Source organism: Marmota monax, unplaced genomic scaffold (assembly GCF_021218885.2).
Source record: "Marmota monax isolate L192 unplaced genomic scaffold, Marmota_monax_Labrador192_F-V1.1 WCK01_AAM20220418_F8-fsc00100, whole genome shotgun sequence".
In the NCBI taxonomy this organism is placed as follows: Eukaryota; Metazoa; Chordata; class Mammalia; order Rodentia; family Sciuridae; genus Marmota; species Marmota monax.
In genome coordinates, this window is record NW_026693872.1 from 4,561,539 (window position 1) to 4,582,685 (window position 21,147).

At 40.2% G+C, this 21,147-nt stretch overlaps 1 protein-coding gene across 2 annotated transcripts in view; it reads left to right on the plus strand.

Moving 5' to 3' along the window:
- The first annotated feature begins 7,616 nt into the window (after window positions 1-7,616).
- Igf2bp2 (insulin like growth factor 2 mRNA binding protein 2) overlaps window positions 7,617-21,147 on the plus strand; it is a 162,497-nt gene continuing 148,966 nt past the window's right edge. For both annotated transcript variants that reach the window (XM_046462647.2, XM_046462648.2), the window contains exons 1-2: window positions 7,617-7,863; window positions 9,420-9,480. In XM_046462647.2, the coding sequence (XP_046318603.1) occupies window positions 7,686-7,863; window positions 9,420-9,480 (239 nt within the window). In that variant the 5' untranslated portion in view covers window positions 7,617-7,685. The remainder of the gene's footprint in view (window positions 7,864-9,419; window positions 9,481-21,147) is intronic.

The following is a 21,147-nucleotide window of genomic DNA, read 5'->3' on the forward strand; positions in this document are numbered from 1 at the left end:
ATATAGCTCAGGGGTAAAGCACAATATCTTTATTTTATTTTTTAATGTGGTGCTGAGGATCGAACCCAGTGCCTCATGCATGTGAGGCAAGTGTTCTATCACTGAGACACAACCCCAGCCCCATCCCTAGCCCTTTGTAAAATTTATATTGAAACAGGGTCTTGCTAAATTGCTTGGACTGACCTCCAATTTGCAATCACTGCACCCGGCAAGTGTTTGATTTTTGGACCGAGGCAGAGAAAGTAAAAGCTGCCAGCTTGAAGGGGCTCTTATTGGCCAAATCTGGGACAATCTGAACGTCAAAATACTTAATAATAGTAAACATTTCTAGCACTTTGAATAAAATCAGAATCCATTAGTTCGCACTAATGAATAGTAAATGGGCAAACCCTTCCTTACTATAGGAAGCCAACTAATAAAAGGAATGACAAAATTAAAATCACCACTTGGCAACCAAAATAATCCATGCAACATAGGAACATTCTATCAAATAAATACTGTACTAATTAAGCCTGGCATGAAGGAGCACACCTGCAATCCCAACAACTCAGGATTGCAAGTTTGAGGCCAGCCTGGGCAATTTAACAAGATCCTGTCTCAAAATAAAAAACAAAAAGGCCTGGGGATGTAGTTCAGTGGTACAAAGTCCTGGGTTCAATCCTCAGTAGTGGGGGGGACGGGCAGAGGGGGAGGAAGAGGAAAAAAAATCCACCCAAGAATCAACAATAGATGTTAAAACTGGTGAATGAAAATTTGTGGGGTAACAAAGTATCAACATGGTTTCAAAGAATCTCACTAAGACACACTTAGTAATTTTACAATAAGAGAGTGGATATAAACCAAAATACCACCAGGTAGGCAAAGCCAGTATCCTCAGTATGGGAGAATCAATACCTCCTGACACACAGCACCATAACACCTAAACACAATATCACCTCTGTGGCATTCTTGCAAGAAAAGATATAAACTAAATTTAATCATGAGGAAACATCAGACAAACCCATACTGAGGAGCATTCTATCAAATAAATAGTCTGTACTAATCAAGAATGTCAATGTTATGGAAAACAAAACATCTGAAGAACTGTGCAACCTAAAGGAAAATAAACAGACAATTTTCTTCTGTGATAACAAATATTATTGCCACAACTGGTGAAATCTGAATAGGTCTACAGATTATAGTATCAATATTTATTTCCTGGGTTTGATCATTGCATCAGAGATTTTTTTTTCTTTTTTTGGGGGGTCTTTTTGCAGTAGATACAAATTGAAATATTTTGATAGAAAGGAGCATTCTGCCTGCAGTTTATCCAAATAGTCGAGAAACAGAAAAGGATAAAACAAATGTGGTAAAGATGTAAACATTTGGGGAATTTGAATTGACAATATACGTCACTTCCTTGTACTGTTATTGCAAACTTCCTGTTGGTCTGACATTTTACATATATGTAGTATATATATATATATATATATATATATATATACATGTATAAACTATGTATACTATGTATAGGCATATGTGATCTCTTTTTAGCTTTTTATTAAATTTTATTTTTTAAATTTTTGATAGAACTTTTCTTTATTTATAAATGGTGCTAAGAATCGAACCCAGTGCCTCACACTTCTAGGCAAGAGCTCTACCACGGAGCCACCACCCCAACCCCCAGCTTTTTCTTTTTTAAATAAGCTTTTGATTTAGGAGTTTCAATGGTAGGTCTTGGAAGTATGTATTTTTTTAATATTTATTTTTAAATTGTAGTTGGCCACAATATATTTATTTATTTTCACGTGGAGCTGAGGATCAAACCCAGGACCTTGCATGTTCTAAGTGAGTACTCTACCACTGAGCCACAACCCCAGCTCTGGGAAATATGTATTTTTTAAGATCTTTCATTGTATGATTCATAATGTGGTATAAGAATCATCCTCTGCCTCACTGTAATAAGTTATTGAAAAGATAAAAAAGATAAGTACCCAGGTACCTATCATCTAACTTTAAAAACTAACAAAAACCCATACATACCCAAATAAAAATTAAAGTTCTTGGGCTGGGGTTGTGGCTCAGTGATATAGTACTTGCCTTGCAGGCATGGGGCACTGGGTTCAATCCTCAGCATGACATAAACAAAATAAATGTATTGTGTCCATGTACAACTAAAAATTTTAAAAAAGTTTAAAAAAATTAAAGTTCCGTACTTATATTCTTCTATTCCCTTTTGTCCCTTCCTAGAGGTAATCATTATCCAAAATTTGGGTCTGTTGTTCTGATGCATGTTTTACATTTTCCAGATCATGCACAGTCACTGCAGTAATAGAAGAGGCAGAATCTAAGTAGGTGGGCAGATATGTTGAAGTGCTCTTCTGATTGCTTCTATTTTCTCAGTGAAATAAAAAGCAAGGTTTTCAGTAGAGACCTAAGGTAGAAGCACAATGGAAGGTGTGAAGAGAAATGAGATAATAAATAGACATCTAAGATAGTGATAGGCAGCACAGACCTGTATCTTCAGCCTTACTAGGTACTGACAAATTACTCTTCAGAGTAATTGTACCGTTGTATACTCCTACCAGCAGTGGATGACTATTTCTGATGTTCCACACCTTCATCAATACCCCATATCACCAGTTTTAAAAGTTTTGTTAACTTGATGGTTGTGAACAGTTTTAATTTCTCAATTACCTGTGAATTATTTGCACCTTGTATTCTGTGAAGTCACCCATTCATATTCCTGGCCCATTTTTTTTTATCCTTTGCTAATTTTTTTATTGACACATATTAATTACACAGAATTGTAGGATCATTGTGGCATATTCATACAAGCATATAACAATTTCATCAGTTTTCCTCCCCAATGCTTCCCATAATCCTCTCCTCCTCTCTCCTGTTATTCCCTTGCCCTACCGCAGTATTCCCCCTTCTACTTTCATAACACTACTTTTTGTTTCTAGATTCCACATGGGAGAGAAAATCTAACACTTGTTTTTCTGAGTTTGGCTTATTTTGCTTATCATGCTCTTCAGTTCCATCCATTTTCCTGAAAACAGCATAATTTTGTTCTTCTTTATGGCTGAATAAAACTCCTGTGTGTTTGTGTGAGTGAACAGACGCCTAGGTTGATTCCATAATTTGGTTATTGTCAATTGTGCTATAATTAACTTGGGGATGCACGTATCTTTAAAGAATGCTATCTTTGCTCATTTTTCTAATAATAACCTTTTTCTGGTTGACTTGCAAGTTCTTTATGTAGTTTGGATAATACTGCAATATTTATATTATGACTGTACAAATATTTTCACTGTTTTGCCTGTGACCATTGCTCCTTTCTTGTATAACCATGTGTTTTTCCTAGAGTTAATGACTTCCTTGTTTCCATTTGCCTGGTTTTCCATTTACCTGTGATTTCCCCTAAAAAGTCTATGCCTATCATCCTATCAGAAATTAATTATTATACATTCATATAAATGAGTTTGCTGTGTGTGTGTGTGGGGGGGGGGGTAAGGGGATTGTACCCAGGGACACTCTCTCATTGAGCTACATCTCCATCCCTTTCTGAGACAGCGTCTTGCTAAGTTGCCCAGGCTGGCCTCAAACTTGCAATCTTTCTGCCTCTGCATCCCAAATCACTGGGATTATAGGCCTAGGCCACCAAGCCTGGCACTTTATTTTTTATTTTTTATTTGTTTTAATCAGTTATACAAGACAGCAGAATGCCCTTTGACTCATTGTACACAAATGGAGCACAATTTTTCACTTCTGTGGTTTTGTCCCTTGAAGTTTTCACTGAGCCATCTATCCTCTTGTTCTAATCTGTGCTGGTTGCTTTCTGGATGGCTACACTGCTGACATTCTGGATTTTCTATGTATAGTCTCCTGCATTAGATTCTTCATTTCCCAAATCCCATGTCTCCTTATTTAATGTTGTGTTTGTCACTTATATCCCAAAAGCTTCCCTCCAAAATTTGCAAGTTTGAGGAGTACCTGGGCAACTTACCAAGACCCTGTCTCAAAATAAAAAGAGCTGGGGATGTAGCTCAGTGGTAGAGTGCCCTTGGGATCAATACCCAGAAAAAAGGAAGAAAGAGAGACAGGTAGAAAGAAAGAGGGAGGGAAGGAAGGAAGGGAAAGGAAAGAAATCTCTTGTTCTACCTACTTTACCTGCCTAAAACAATCTCTGAGAAACATGATGTTCTTTACTGCCTTTGGAACTTTTGAGCAAAAGTTAACACATATTTTAAAAAGTAATGTTGATTACTATAAGAATTTCTCCAGGGATGGAAAGATAGCTCTGATATACAGTGCTTGCTTAGTATGCACAAGGCTCTGAGTTTGATCTCCAGTACCACAAAAACAAAACAAGTCTCCCCCACAAAAACAAAAAACACTCTACCAAGAAATCAAAAACCAAGTAGCCTACCCCCACCAAAAAAAACCCCACTACAATTCACAACTATAAAAGAATTTCTCCAAATCTTTTTGACCACAGTTAAGCATTCAAACTGGGTACAGTGGCACATGCCTGTAATCCCATGTACAAGGAAGGCTGAAGTGGATAATCCCTTGAATTCAGGAGTTTGAGATAAGCTTGGGCAACACAGCAAGACCTTGTCTCAAAAAAATCATAAAAATCTGATAAGATCATCCAAGAGTTTCAAGTGACCTCCATTTCAGCCCTCTGGGGGAGGAACAAGGTAGCAAATCATAAGAAAACTCAAAAGGAACTCATGAAGAAACAGAAAATAAGTTTGTCACACGGAAGCAATAACCTTTGGATTTCTGGTTCTGTGTTTGCAGGTTGTGCCTCCTATCTTCAAAGATTCCCCCCATTTCTTCTCTATCACATGAAAAAGCAATTTCACACCCCAAGATAAGAAACTATGGATGCTGCAAATCAGAGGTGTGGAGAAAAAAACGACCATCATAGTTACGGTTCAAGCTCTTTTTCTGTACCACCACTGTTTACAAAATGCCAGCAGGACAGAAAACACCAAGTACAACAAAAAGCAGTCATTTCTCAGAAAAAAAAAATGTTTGATAGTTCTGGTGATAGGGTGAGAAGAGTCCACAGAAGCTCTCTCTGCTAAGAATCTTTAGATGATAACTGCTGCCCACTAGAGTACCTATATTAAAACATTTGTGGTTTTGCAGTAGGACCAAATATTTGATGTGACTGAAAATATCATACTACAGAAGTTTTACTAACCTTTCAGAAAGGAATGAGACCAACTAGCCCTGACACTCTTTTCTTTCTCTTTTATAAACATGTAGCTTTGAATTACTGTAAATAAAACAAACATGCTGTACTGTCATGCAAAGGTGACCATACCAATTTGTGTAAATAATCTGAAGGTAGTTGACTCCCACTCTGCTGTGGTTTATGCACTCACAAGTTGTTTTCATCTGTGACTCTCCTCCATATTTTAGTAAGGAAGCATCATACCTAGTTTATCTATTAGTTTGAGGAATAATGGCAAAGGAGCAGTAAAATTCAGCTCCTTTTCTAGAGATGAGGAAATAAGTGAATATTTGAGACAAAGCCGGAATTTAAAACAACTGCAAATATCGAGGTGAGAATGGATTCATGATTTTCTCTAGACAATTATTTAAGATTTCTTTCCCCCAAAGAAAGCATTTTAAAACTCATAATAAGTTCCTGGGGCAAAGAAACGAAAAACCATTCACTATGGGTGCACTGTGTCTCATCACATTACTTAAGTTATCTTTCATTTAGCCCTTTTATAGATGAAACTTGGGCTCAGGGATGCTGGGACCTCCTAAGCTATGCAGCTGGGATAGGGAGGAGGAAAGTCTGAGTCTCCAGCAGACAGACCTTTCACCATAACAATGTTTGATTTCCCCAACAAGAATCACCTTTCTGAAGATATAAAATCCAGCAAACCACATTCTCTCCACCGGCCTCGTAAACAGGAAAACTAGGGAAAGAATACTTTACGATCCAGCTAGGATACCCCAAACCTGTTCCATCCCTACATTTGTGGCTTCTACATCCAAAAGCACCCCAAAGCCATTCCTGATCAAATCATCAACTCTCTTACGGTTCCCTGAAGTTCAGAGCTTGGAATCTTCTGCCACTTTGCCTCTGAATCCTGTCATTTTTCTCTTTCCTGTAGAATTTCTTGGCTGCGACCAGGCTCTAACCATCAGGCTTCCTGCCAGGCCCCTTAACTTGCTGCTCGTCTTCAGTCAGTCTGGCTCCTTCCAGAGTCCCTCAGCTCGGACTGTTCTCATCTCAACCCTGCCTCTTCCGTCGGTCACGCTGTTTCCTCTGCTTGGAAGGACCTCTTTCTTTCCCGGCCCTCTCCAATGATCGGAGAACTCCTACACAGACTGCGCGCCTCGGCTTCCAGCCACCCTCGCCTCCCTCCACCCCGGCTCTGGGACTGAACGCGGCCACGCAGCCTTGAAGCGAGCATCCGTCACCCGCGGCCGCGGACCCAACCTCTCAGGATCCGCCGCTGGCTCTTCTCCCTCCCAGCTCGCTGCCCCACCCGCCACCTGGTTGTGTAGGGACTGCGGGGAAAGCCCTCAGTTCTTCCCAGAATAGAGAGCAGCTGCCAACTTCAGGCTGCCGCCCGCCGCGGGGTTCCGAGCGCGCAGAGTCCGGGCGGAGAGGACAAGACTCCGGTAACTTTGGCCTTCCGCCTCACTTCACGAGTCGGGAAACTGAGGCCCGGGGCCGGGAGCAACTTCCCCGGGTGCAGACCGTGAGGGCCCGCCGGGTCCCGGGCCCTAGGTGTCCTGACTCGCGTCCACGATCCTTTGACCACACGCGCCGCCTGGTTGCCTCCCAGAGCCGAACCGGAGTGCTGGTCCCGGAGCGAGCGCACCGCCGAGAACGCGCAGGAAGCCAGTCTCGGCTAACTCGCTGCGAAAGTTGTCTTCCAGCCTGGCCTCGCCTCTCACCTCCGAGACACACCTTCCCGCTTGCCGTGGCAGTCGCGCACTAACATCCGGTCCACCTTGCGCACACCCCTCTCCATACTCACACGCAGCCCCTCTCCCTCCCACGCCAGCGGCTCCCAGCCGCTCCCCCGCGCCCCTCGCGCGCTCCCACCCGCGCTCGGGGCGCGCCAGCCCCGCTCCGTCGCTCGCCCGGCCTGTGCGCCGTGGCCGCCCGGGGTTCTGGCGCTCCAAGCCCTAGCCCGGGGCCGCGACTCGCTTCCGCCCGCCGGGCGCGGAGCTGGAGCCGGGGTAGCCCCGCCGAGCGCTCAGAGCGCTGGGGGCGTGAGGTGAGGGGCGCAGCGGCGCGGGGCTGGGAGGGGGCGCTCGCTCGCTCACTCTCGGCTGCGCACACGCCCGTACAAACTCTCACACAGACACACGCGGGGTGCGCTGCCGCCGCCCGCCGCTGCTCCTCCTCCCGCCACCGCCTTGAGAGGGAGAGAGAGGGAGGCAGAGAGAGCGCTTTGTCCGCGCGCCGCCGCCCGGCCCGGGACTCTGCCCCGAGGAGGCAGCCGCGCCGAGTCCCCGCCTCCGCCTCTGCCCCCGGGCGGGCCGGGCCGGCCGCGGTGGGGGGAGCCAGGCTGAGGGTGAGGGTGGGGGTGGGTGGCGGGCGGGCGGAGGGCGGGGAGGGGGGGCGGAGGAGGAGGAGGAGAGACGAGGGCAGCGGAGGAGGCGAGGAGCGCCGGGTACCGGGCCGGGGGAGCCGCGGGCTCTCGGGGAAGGGACGGATGATGAACAAGCTTTACATCGGGAACCTGAGCCCCGCCGTCACCGCCGACGACCTCCGGCAGCTCTTTGGGGACAGGAAGCTGCCCCTGGCGGGACAGGTCCTGCTCAAGTCAGGCTACGCCTTCGTGGACTACCCCGACCAGAACTGGGCCATCCGCGCCATCGAGACCCTCTCGGGTGAGCACTCAGCGCTGCCCCCTCCCCCCGCCTCGCCCCGCTCGGGTCGGGACGGCTGGGAGGCCGAGTCCGGCGGGCGGGCGGCGCCCGGCGCGGGGCTCCCGCGCCCGCAAGCTCACTTCCACGCACCAGACCCTTAACTCTTGCCGCCCGCCTGCTCCTGGGACGGCCCGCTCCCCTCCCCCAACAGCCCCAGGCTCACCCCTAGCCCTCCGGGCCGCAGCCCAGGGGCGCTCCCGGTGTCCCTCCAAGGGTCCCTGAGGCTCTCTGGGGGCACCCTATGTTCCTCTGGTGCTCCGAACTGCTCTCCAGAGCTCCCACCCCCACCCTTCCAGAGTCCTCTGTACCCCCTCTTCCCTGATTTTTCTGTTACCCCCTTTATCAGGGGACTCCCCCAAAATCCAGCATCTTTTCTCCTGGCCGGACCTTCCTCCTTCCCATGCCTCGTGCCCTGGACCTCTCGCCCTCTGGCGTTCCCCTGAGCCGCACTCTCTTTTCAACCCCCCCCTCCCCACCTTGCCCCAAGGCCCCCCACTTTCTGCACCCCTCGGCTCCATCCTGCTGAACCCCTTCGATGCCCAGGGGCTCCCCAAACCTCAGCCCCTGGACGACGGCACATCTCCCTCAGTCCTTTGCCGAAGCTCAGTCCCCTCTTGCTGATCTCAAGCGCTCCTATTTTTCCCTGAATTTTTTGTCCGATTTTATTGAGAAGAACTCGGGGCTGGGGGCTTTCCGCCGTCCATCCCCCTGCCTCCCGCTTGGCCAGAAGCACCTTTTTACGAGGTGCCCTGTCTCAACTCGGTGGGGGCCGGGGCTGAGAACCGGGAAAGAGGCGACCGGGGGGCCCGCGAGCGCGCTGGAGCCCAGACGGGAGTCGGAGAGCGACACACACACACTCGCGCGCGCGCACTCCCCAACTCTCCCTCCCTCACTCGCACCACTCGGAGCCGTGCTCGCCCCCAGTCCCCCAGCCTGCGCCCCCAGACCCTGGTGGAGGCGGGAGCCCCTTCCCCAAGGGCGCGTGGGGTGGGGGCGGGGCGGCGGCGAGGCCAAGGTGACACCCAGAAGCTGGCTGGGACCGGGCTCTCGCAGTAGTCGACCCGGGGGGGGGGGGTTCGGCGCGTCTTCTCGGGGCCACCAGGAGGGAAGAGAGACTGGGGGAGCGCAGTGGAGCCTTCGGGTTTGGGGTTAGCAGAATGGGGAGGTGGGGGCCTGGAGAGGAACGGGGCCGCGCCAGCCCTGCAGCTTGAGTTTCAAATGAGCTCATCCTTTCAAATTGGCGCCGCTCTTTATTAAATTTGTTTTTCCGGTAATGCCACCCACAGCTATACCTGGGGTCGGAACCGGGCTTGCGCCCTTCCCACCTCATTACGAGACCCCGAGCACCCACCTTTCTTCACACTGGGCACCAACTTAGCCCAGCTGGAGCCTCGTAGAGACCCCTGGTGGGCGCCTGAAGGCGGAGCCCTAGCGTGGAGTTGTGTGCGTGCCCCTCCTAGACCCCCGCGGGTTTGATCTCAGGAAGATTCTGAGTGCTTTAAATTTTTGTTTTAAAGGTAAAGTGGAATTGCATGGGAAAATCATGGAAGTTGATTACTCAGTCTCTAAAAAGCTAAGGTAAATACATTTGATTAGTTTTTCTTTCTTTGCGATTGGGCTTACATATAGGTAAAAACAACAACAACAACATAAGCCTCGGCTTTTAAAAACGTGTTCTTATAGTTTTTTTTTTTTTTAAAAAGGTTTTTGTTTGTTTGGATAGTGGAGATACATAATTTAGAAAGTTCCAATTTTTTACTTTCATTATATAAGGTGTTTACTGTACTTGAAAAATAACTGGGGCTCAATTGGAGGTCAGGATAGTTAGGTGGGTTCAGTTCGCTGGGACCATTTGTTTATCAAAAGTTGCCTCCCACCCCCCACTTCCCACTCCCACCCCTATCCCCAGCACAATGGCAACAAATACTTGTCAAGACTTCCTGTGAGATGTTAAGAGTAAATATTTACTGTGTCAGCTGAATTGCTTAACTAAACCACGGGATTAATTACTTTTCTTTTTTAGATAGTGTAATGTTGAATAATAAAATAGTAAGGGGTCAATATTTTGCATAGCATTCTACAGAAGTATGTTGTTTGTATTGCATGGTAGTGAAAAGCCAAACTTTAAAAGAAAAAAACCAAAAAGTCACTGAGAAAACTGAGTCTTGCTTTTGAGCATTTTGTTGTTATTGTTGTTTTAAGAAATTTTTGAGGCCAAACAAATATCTCAGTGAAATCGTTAGATTTAACTGCACTATTGTTAGTGAAGGAGTAGCAAATTTTGTGGGGTTTGGATTGCTCCACAGTGATTTGCTAACATGAAAAATATCTATGAGGGAAGAATGAGCGAGAACATCTTTGTTTGAAGTATATTGTGGACTTTAAATTCGGGCCCTTTATTACTCATTCTAATCTTGTGTATTGTCTAACTTAGCTTATATCCCATTCACATACACTTCTTCATTAAGTAGCTGAATTGGAGACTAAGTGTTTTTGATTTACCACCTTTCCAATTTGTAATAATGTAGTAGCCATTTGATTTTTGCCAGGATCGATGCATTTTAAAATAATCTACCTTCATTTTATAAATGCTTAGATGTATTTTGAAGGGATTTTTAAAAATTGTGTCTACTTTTCCAATTACATTTTAAATCGTAACAGAATATCTTTTGTTTGCAAGTGATTCTGTAATATATTAGAAATTAATTTAAAAAAAAAGAGCTAAGAGTTATGACTTACAGTTTCATGTGTCATGCAAAGCTATTTCTTCTTTTGGGAAAAATGTAATGCATAGCTGATTGGTTTTCAATAAATATTCTTAAGTTGTAAATTTTTCTTTAATATTACTTTTGCTGAAGAATTCCAGGTAGAAGCTGATTGGTATACTAAGTATTTATTGTAAATTTAAATAACTCATCCCACAGCACTTTAAAATTTGATGAATATATTGAACAGTGTTTGAAAGAATTCCCAAGATGTTAGCACTATGTTTCTATAAATGCCTGTTGGCCGCTTAGCTGTTGTGAATCCTTTTGGGGGTTATAATTAGTAAAAATCATTATAATTTTAACTTCAGTTAGTTGATGTCTCATTTCATGTTGTAATATATGTCATTTAATTTAGCAATATAAGTGAAATACTAGTTTATTTAAAGTCATTAACATCATCTAAAACTTAACAAGCATGCTACTTTATAGTTTTTTTTTTTGAAATTCATAGATTATTTACTGTTAGTTGGAATGTCATTTAAATAATTTTGTTCTGTTTGTATGAGTTAAAATTCAGAAGTATGTTCCAAGTTTTTTGCATAAATTAAAAAGAACACTCTAGAACTTATCCAGCCCTATTAGTCCATAATTTCTCTGAATACGCTAGTGATATGAAATATCCAGGAGGTAGATTAAAATGTGCTGTATATGATTCACTACACTTGAGGATGTTTAACATACCAAATGTATGCATAAGCTGCTGTTATAGAGGAGTTTGCTTCATTTCTGATTGGATGTCTTTAATACATTTTCCTTTCCTTTATTGGCTTAAAATGTAGAAATTAGCTACATGGACTGTAGGCTAAGGGAGAGAGAGCTTTAACTGGTGGTGTAAACTGAGTTCAGACTCCTGGGATGAGGCAGCTGTGTGTTATCGTGTAGTACTGGGCACTACCACGCTGGTGGCTTTCAAAAGCCAGGGTACTGTGACATTTGAAACCAAAGCTTTCAAGTTATATGGTGACTATTTTGGTGCTTTTTTGTTGCATTTTTTATGAAAATTAACAAGTTAAAAGTAAATTTGTGAGCGCTAGTTCAGTTCTATATGTGGTTTTTGTGTTAGTTGAAGTGAAAATGTGAAGAAAACAATTCATCCTCACTGCTTGCTTACTTAAAAAATGATTCAACAATTGAGTGCTAATTTTCTGTATATTGTAGTTATTTCTTTGATTTCTCAAGAAGAAATTTTAATATCTGCATCCTAAATAGATATTTTTTATGACTAATGATAATTTGTTTTGTTTTGTTTTTTAAATGGACAGAATGCCCTTTTTTTTATTTGTTTATTTTTATGTGATGCTGAGGATTGAACCCAGTGCCCCATGCATGCTAGGCAAGCACTCTGCCACTGAGCTGCAGCCCCAGCCAGACTAATGATAATTTGGAAGGAGATTTTTCTATCTTAATGTATGAAATTATTGGCATGTTATTTGTTTACCAGTTGGGTCTTTTGTTAAATGTCTTTCCAACATCATTTTACATGTGCTGTTACACAGTAGACTAGATACTGTTATTTTCTCACTCAGAAATTGTTTTTTTGGCCATATGTGTTTCATTCTTCTTAAATACAAATTATTGTAATGTAAACCACACACAGAGTATCTATTTCTCTTATTTCCTAAGTTGGTTTCAGTCTCTCTTGAATGCATCTTTTTTCCTCTATTCATATTTTGGTAATATATTATGGCTTAAAGATTTATTAACGAGGAAAAAACTGGTAACTATTAAAATACTGTTCAAAGTTGTGGAAACTTCCTTGAGAGAAATTTCATTTTTGGCGTTGATGAAAGTTTACCTAAAAAAAAAAAAAGTCATATACACAAAAACATATATTGCATAAATTGTTTTGAGCTAAGACATACGCTAACTTGAATGTGCTTTTGTATCTAAAGTTGAATGATTCTGTGAGAAACAAAACTTTGAAAAATGCAATTTCTGCCCACTTGTAGGAAGTTACTAAGTAATTCTAGACATGCTTCCACTGAGATGGTGTGAATACTATGAGGTAGTGTAGGAAAAAGCTATGAATTTGTCTTTCATGAGTTAAAAATCAGTAATTGTGTTCTCTCCCATGCAAATGAATTTGGTCTCCTATAGGAATGTTAAAGAAAACAGTATCTCAATTGTATTTTGCTTGTATGTACTACATTGTGTATAGTTGAATTAAATACCAAAAAAAAAAAAACCCACCCAACCTCAAGTCTTCCTACAACAAAGGCTTTTGCTGCATCAATTTTTAATTTTCTAGAAACAGAAAAGACTTTATTAGGTTAAAATCATATGGTAGCTCTTTTCAAGAATTTGTTGAATAAGAAATTAATACTTGGATTTAATTATATAGATTTCATGTGTGGATAGAATACATTAATACAAAATGCACAATACCAAACTAAGATTTTTTTTTTTTTTTTGGGTTTTGGAGTTGGACATTTAGTTTCCCATTTAAAAAAGGTTGTTTTCATATAGTTCTAGAAAATACACATTTTTGTGATCTCTAAGAGATAAATATTAGAGTTCAAACAGAAGCAATGGAGAAAAAAATTAGTTGGTAATTTAATGATGTAATTTTAAAATTTGAGTTTATCTTTTTAAAAGTCTGTTCATTAGATTTTTAACATTTTGTTAAATAATAAAACCAATGAAGTCTACATATCAAAATAAGTTTTATGTATTGGTTGATTTTTTTCATTTCACCAAATACATATTGATTTTAAATTGTAAGGTCTTAATTTATAGAAATACTAGCTGACTACCTAAACACTCATTCTAAAAGGTAATTGGTAATATGTAGTACATTTGACAAATTGTGATTTTTCAATAATAAAAATAATGTTTCCTTGTTGCCATAGCTGGTAAGATGGCCAGTAGAAATGGTGTTAAGTTTTGTGTTTTACTGTGTTGAAAAAATATTACTAATCTTTCAATCTTTCCTCATCATTCAATAGATGAAGAAAGATTAGTAATATTTGTACAAAATCTTCTACACATAATGATTCAAAGTACAATATATTTTCTTTAAGAAAGTTAAAATATTTTTAAAGGGATTAGAGGATTTCGAACTAATTACTTATCAAAACTATTATTTCACTACTATTTTGAGTAAACAATTTTTTTTAATGGAGTTTGCTCCAGGTTTTTTTAGTAGGTTGGGGAAGAATGTAAATGATAGTGAATTGAGCATAAAAGGATAGTAACCTGGGTACATTTATTAGAAGTCAGCAAATCTGTGGAAAACAGATTTTTATAGAAATCATTTGTACAATTTGATACTTTTAAACTTTCTAAATATTTGCAGTGTACAACTGAATCACTCTTCCAAGTCTACGAACGAAACCCTCAAAAGTAGATGAGCAATTAATTGGTCAGAGTAGTTAGAGGATATTACCAAGCTAAATGTGTCATCACTGTGATTCAGTGGGGTGTGTGCAAGAGTGTGTATGTGTGTGTGTGTGTGTTGTGGGGGACAGTGGTTTCAGACAGATGGTGTCAGGAGGGAAGAGGAGATCTTTAATTGAACAACAGTTAATCTGGATTTCAGTCCTGACCAGGCTAATGAAAATCATTAGGTGATTGAGACTTGTAAAGGGGATCAGATGCAATGGTATTTGCCTTAAATGAGAGCACTTTAGGTGGTTAACCTTGTTGTGGAAGTGAAGTCATAGGCACCTGTGGTTGCTTTTTTAGTGAACATGCTACTGAGAGGACCATCTACTGCAAAATCTGCCTTCTTTCCTTTTGACTTGGATTTATCCTCTCATGAGTGTGATTCTGTGAAGGTTTCAGTGATCCAAAAGCTATTTTTAAGTATTAGAAAATTTCAGCTTTGAATGTACATTTTCATTTAGAAATTGTATAGTTTGGAAGGTAACCCATTATTTTGCGTAGCACAAACTGAATCAGTCTCATTAGAAGCAGTGTAGCATTGAAATGGTTTTTTTTTTTTTTTGGAAGCTGATAAGGTTGAATTATAGATTTCAAATTTTATTTTTTAAAATTAAACTTAAATACCACTAAAGTGTCTTCAGAGCTCTTTTCAGTGTTTGAGACTGGTGGGGCTTGGCTAAACCAATTTTTAAAAAATTTATGCTCTAAAACTTTTAATCAAAAGCATAATCTCTCAAAATCTATGGCCACTTAATTTGAGGGATGGGAGAGTTCTGTTTAAAAAAACGTGCCCAAATAATTTATTAGTGAAGTTTTATTCTTCCTACATTAAACTTCAAGTTCAAATTAGTTTGGGTAGTCTTTCTAAACAATGTCATCAAACAGAGAATAGCAAATAAACAAGCACCTACCAGTACAGATAACAGCTTTTCCTCCCATTTATTACCATTAAAACATTTAAAATTGTTTTCTTCATAATTTGACTTCATGCTTACAAACTTATAATTTTCATTTGGTGGCATGGACTGTATGGCTTCTATTTTGGGCAGCAAAATTGCAGAGTGCTCAGAGCATCATTTTTAAGGTTTTACTTTTCCTGTTTTGATCATGGATTTTAGTCTGAAAAAGTGAAGAAAAATAATTTTCTTTTACAGAAAACTTTAAATTTACTTGCTTCAGCTGCCAAAAAGGAGGGAGAATACAGTGGCTGTTTCTTTAATTTGGTTTAGTTTGATGGCGTATTGAGGTAGAATAAGTAGATTAGTGAAAATGGATGCTTTTTTATTATTGGTAGGCAGTCAAGTCCAAAAATCATCTCTGTTTGTATCATTTAATAATTATACATCTCTTCCCTAAGCTGATGGTTTTCACTCGCTAAGTTTGCATTCTTAGGATGTGTTTTGTTTATTCCTGGTTTTTCTAATTATTTATGCTTGACACTTTATTTCTTAAAATATGGATGCTTCCATTAGGATTTTCTCATTCTGTTAAAGTAGGTCTTTTAATAAGTCTCTTAAATGAAAACTTTCAAACTTTCTAATATTTACCTTTAACATAAGAATTGTTGCACTAAGTTACCAGGTAATTTTGTATGGGACTGTGGCAATGAGAATGTTATTTTCAGGTTTTCTTATTGTCACATAATACATCCCCAAATGTGAATTTGCCTTAGGGGGAAACTTGAATTTTTAAATTTTTGTTTTAAATGTATAAGAAAGATAGTTTCATGATTCCCTGTATTGCTATGTAAGCAATACTAGCAGCATTATTGTAGGGGAATGTATTTTTATGTTCCTTCATCTTATATTCATATAGTACTAAGGCTGTTCAAGGCTATTACACATATCATTTATTCCAAATAATAATTTTGTGAAAAAAGAAGAAAATTGATATCCCTTTTCTCAGATGAGGAAACTTAGTCTCAAAGAAACTAAGTTAATTAAATAGAAGAGCTAGAACCCAGGTCTTCTGATTCTCACTTCAGTGTGTTTTACTTACTTTTAACTTTTAAAGAAGCCAACTGAGAGAGTTCTAAGGCTCCAAGGCTGCTGTTCAATAGTGATGGAAATATGTGAAAATAGATTTGATCCTTTGCAATCATCTTATTCTTAAGTCCCATAAATGAAAACTTAAGAGTTCTGATACATCTCTATACATCTGATTTGTATGTTCTTTTTTTGTAATGTGCAAAAAAACATGCATATGTCCAAATAATCTGATCTTTGTTTGTTACAGTTTTATTTTTGTTTTTGGACAAAATAATTAGAAACAAAAATGAGGAATTTTAAAAGCAGCATTACCTCCTACCATCTCCTTGCTTGTCTATAGAGGGAAGTGGGGTGTACCCAAGTGTTTTTATTGTTTTTACATTGCTTTTTTCAGTGGATGCATTATTTGTGTTATGAAATAGAACATTGCCCTGACAGGTGTTTCACTTAGCACCTGAAACATACAGAGTAGGCAGTGAGTGTAGCCCTGATGAAGACTGTGTGCCATGTGGTGAGTAAAAGTCTAGTGTGAGGACTCACCTGGGTGGGTTTGTCACAGGTTGCAGCCAGTCCGTCCATTCTGAGAGGTCAGCACTGTGTTTTGGTTTGTGTTTCCTTGGTAGGAACTGCCAGATCTTTCCCCAGATTTGCCCCAGAGGTGATGTTTCTCTCTGTTTCACTTTCTGTATAAGAACAAGGCCTTTTACCTCTCCTGTGGGGATGGTTTGAGTATGAATAGGGAGGGCAACCTTAATGTTGTAATCACTCTAAAACACTTATTAACTGAGCATGTGAAGTATAGTTCATTTCCCCATAATTGCATTTTTTTTCCTGCATTCATACTTCTGTTTTCTGTAACTTTCATGGACTATCATATTGATGGTAGTAGTGGGAGGGAGGGAAGAATTATTAAGGAAAAAAATAAGTGAAAGGGTTATTTCCAACTCCTCATGTATTTCTTCAAGTTAGTACAGTCTACAGCAGGTTTTGGTGATTTCCATGGAAATCTAACTTGGAAGATGGAGAAGAGAAAGAATAGTAACTAATACTGAGTATTTGCTATGTACTAGACAATGGACTAGGCCTTGTAGGCCTTTTATTTTATCCCTTGAACAGCTTGGAGAGATCTGTATTTAATTCCTTTTACAGATAGGGCTGTGAAGCCTCAGATTCCTAAAACAACTCTGTCCATTGGACCAAAACTGCTTCAGAGAAGCAGTGGCCATATTATCTTTGCCATTCATCTAGTTGGGATAAAGTAATAGCACCTTAGCAATCAAGTAAGAAATTGTGATAGTTTGTACATAGGCTGTGGAGTAACTTTGTGTATTACTCTTAGCTCTGGGTAAAATTTACATGTACACAGCAGATATAGTAAGAAGGATAAGGGGCTGAAGTTTAGTATATTTTAAATTTAATATAATTGAAAAATAATTGAAAGTATTAGTCATAATTTGAAGCAATTTTCTTGAAGTGGATCTCTAGTAGAGGAATCTGTAAATTATGTAAGGGGAAAAATGTTGAAACAAATGTCATAGTTGTAATGTGCAAAAAACATGCATGCAACTAACGCAGAAGGAGGGTCTGTATTCCATACCTTTGGGCATACCTACACACATATACATACATATACATCCTGAAACAAACCAACCCACAAAAAACTTGAGGGATTTATTAGCATCCAAATAACTTCATATCATATGTACTGTGAGACCTATGCCTTTCCAAGGTCATTTGCAAGTGATCTATGCAGGATATTAAATCCAATCCTACCAGGTTTTGTTTTGTTTGGGTTTGTTTTTTGTTTAGGATCTGGAATGTTACACAAAGTTTGGCATGTTTTTATTTTATCTATGTTTTTAAAAATGTCTATAGTTTGGAAAAGAGAAATAGGGACTCTTGAAATTATATTTTATAAAATCTTCACCTTATTAAAATTAGAAAATTTTAACTTTCTGAAATATGAAAAAGCTAGTGAAAATAGGGAGCAGATTTGTATGTTCTTTGTAAGGCAGTCCTTAAGCATCTTGTGCATTTGTGATTTTAAATTTAGTAAAGTAGACCTTAAAATAGGGCTATATTCCAGTGAAATGAGATATAAGTGATTTGCTTCTATTAAGAAAGATGATCCTTTTTGATCAGAATATCATCTTATGAAATTTCTCATAAAATATTACTTAGTCAAGAACCTCTAATAGGGATTAAAATATTATCAGAAAATACATTCTTATTTCTGTTATATCTTTTCTTTACCCTTTCTTTTTGAAAATCGAGACAAAAAAAAAAAATTGAATGGTGGTTCCCTAGACAGGTTAACCTCCTACCAATTCATGAAGTAGAAGATCTTTTGAAATGTTCTTGTGAGTACAGGCCAGATAGTTCTTTTATATTACATAGAGAGACCTTTTACTTTAGTCCTTCCTGATCTTTGTGATTTTTAACAATGCATACTTTGAGAATTAGGTGTTTTTCTTCATGATTGTATGTATAATGTTTTGAAATAAAATGTTTTGTGTCTGTTGAGTCACATGTAGATGATGAAAACAGATTAATAGAAAACGTGCAGTTTTAGCCTCTTCAGTTATTAAGAAAGAACAGAGGGAGAGGGAGGGATGGGAGAGGATGGAAGAGAGGAGGGAAAGGCCACAGAAGCAGAGGTGACTGGGTGACTGAACCCTGGTGGTGCAGCTTATGCGTTCCCTATAATTCCAGAGCACGTGGGAAAGACTGGTCCTCCGTGATAGTGTGTAGATTCCATTATGACAGCAGGACTGAGAGTCTCCTGCAACTTGTTTTTTCCTTTGACATTTTAAAACTCTAAAGAGTATGTGGCTGGCCTGCCCCAAAAAAGGTTTTGCATTTCTTTCTCTAAGGGCCTGTGCTGGCCATTTCCTCTCCCTTATTCTCCTTCCCCTTAGCATGACGGAGGTGATGGCTGGGAAGGGCTGGGGTGCGGAGCCTATTGTGTAGGCCTGCCTGCAGCCCCATTGCCCCCTCTTTGACTAAGGTTTGGGGCGGCCGGGGAGGCGTGTGTGTGCTTGCTCAATGTGTTGGAATGTATGGGTTCTGTGGCACATGCTTCCTTGGAATGTGCAGCAGACACACGAGCTTCAATGGGTGTGGGGGTCACACGGTGTAGACTTTTGTAAGTGGTTGAAAATTTGGGAAGGAATTTCCTGGTGTTGAAAGTTTAGATTATGTTTTCTCCCCCTGAAGTGCAATTGTTTTTATCCTTTGTAAAGGGAAAACATCTTTTTTTTTTTTTTTTTTTTCCAATCCATTGAAGGATAGAAAAAAATTCTGTGGATGGGTAAATCATCTGACCTCTCTCCTGGATCCAGCTGGCCTCTTTTTCCCTTTCTCTTCAAACTGATAATGATGTCTTCAAGTCGGGACACTGAATTTGTAAACCAAGCCTTTTAAAACTCTCTGCATTATGCCACCACTGAAGATGATGAAATCAAGGTTCTTTAGAAATCAAATTTTAGGCTCAGACATTTCAAAACGTAGGATCTGTTCTCCCTTTTAAGGAATGAAGAACAAAATACTAGTTGCTTAATATTTAAAAATTTTAGCTGCTTATTCTTAAAATCATCACACATTTAGTCACAAAATAGTTGAGATGACAAAGATTTTGTTTGCTCAATTATTTGAAGTGAGATAGATTTAGGTTTGTGAATTGGGCACATTTAAAGGGCATTTTTTAAGAGTACAGAGAACTGGGAACAGGTGGCTGGTTTCTGAAATGATTTTTTTCTACATTGTGAGAGTTTTTCCAGGGAAAAGTTAGCCTTTTAGTTAATTGATTTTTGTATTAATGGTTTGATGTGTATGTGTATTTCAATAATGGTTTCAAAATAATAATTTAGATATTAAAATTTATTTGTGGCTTCAGTTTATATGTAATGATTATGGTCAAGGTATTAATGCCTGCCTTAAAAATTTCTGGGCCAAAGTCATATCTTTTAATCCCATAGGATTGCTTTTAACAGTGTGTATCTCAGAGCCTTAGGATTCTGAAGAGAGATGCCAAATGTATGGGAAGAAGGAGTGGATGAATGTACATGAGGAATCTTGGCATCTTACCACCTTGCAATCTGAAGACAGCTACATTCATTGCTCTTTTATGTATTGGAAGTCAGTCTAGAATTTGGTTTAGAAAAGGGATTGCTACTTTAAAAACCAGTTTATGAGGTTCCATCCTATGGTGTGTTTTTCTGGGTCTTGATTAGGCCCTCTAGCAGATCCAAACTCTTTCCTGAGGGAAGCGTAGACCCTGCCTTTGTTACATCTGCATCTGCTTCCTGTAGAATGGCCTTCCATCTCATGTCACTTTCACTTTAGAAACAAATGTTTGCTCTGCCAACTGCAAGCCAGACTACTAAATCTATGGATGTTTCTATAACCAACAACAGAACGTGTGCCCTTCAAGAACTTTCCAGAGACCTCCTTGGCCAGCAACTGCACTCCAGCTCTTGGCAGAGCCATTGGAGTCAACTGACTTGAAGAGTGGTGGATATAGTGACATGGGACCTGCTTATTCATGGGAAACAAGTTTTTTTTTTTTTTTTTTCTTTAGCAGAGCAGCTCTTGGCCTTCCTAACCCTTCTTCAGGCAAAGCAGCTCTCCTTTTATCTGTTTTGCTTGAGTTCTGTGAACACATGGGTGGTGCTCAGACATTTAAAACTGGTTAGAGGGGATGCTCAGCAAATCAGACTGCATATGAACCATCTTACTCCAACATGCACTTCCTCAGTATCCGTCCTGCATAACTGAGTTTTGTTCAGAAAAAGGTTATCACTTTAAAAAACACTTTTCTCTTTGTGACTTCTTACCCTATGGCAAAGAACTCTTGGGGAGCCCTGAAAGTCCTTGGAATTTGGCTTCTTTGTTGGGTAAAGAGCCCCTGATGAAGCAGATCCAGAGAGAATCTGTACAATTCTATCTCTCTAGCTTCCTGCACACCAGTCTTCTAAGATCAGTGACTTCATTTCCTATATGCCAGCTGTAGTAAGATTGTTGTCAGAGATTGCCATATATTTATAAGGGACTGCACTCAGATGCTTGCAGGGCTAGTGCATGTAAATGATATGAGTAAGTGGTGG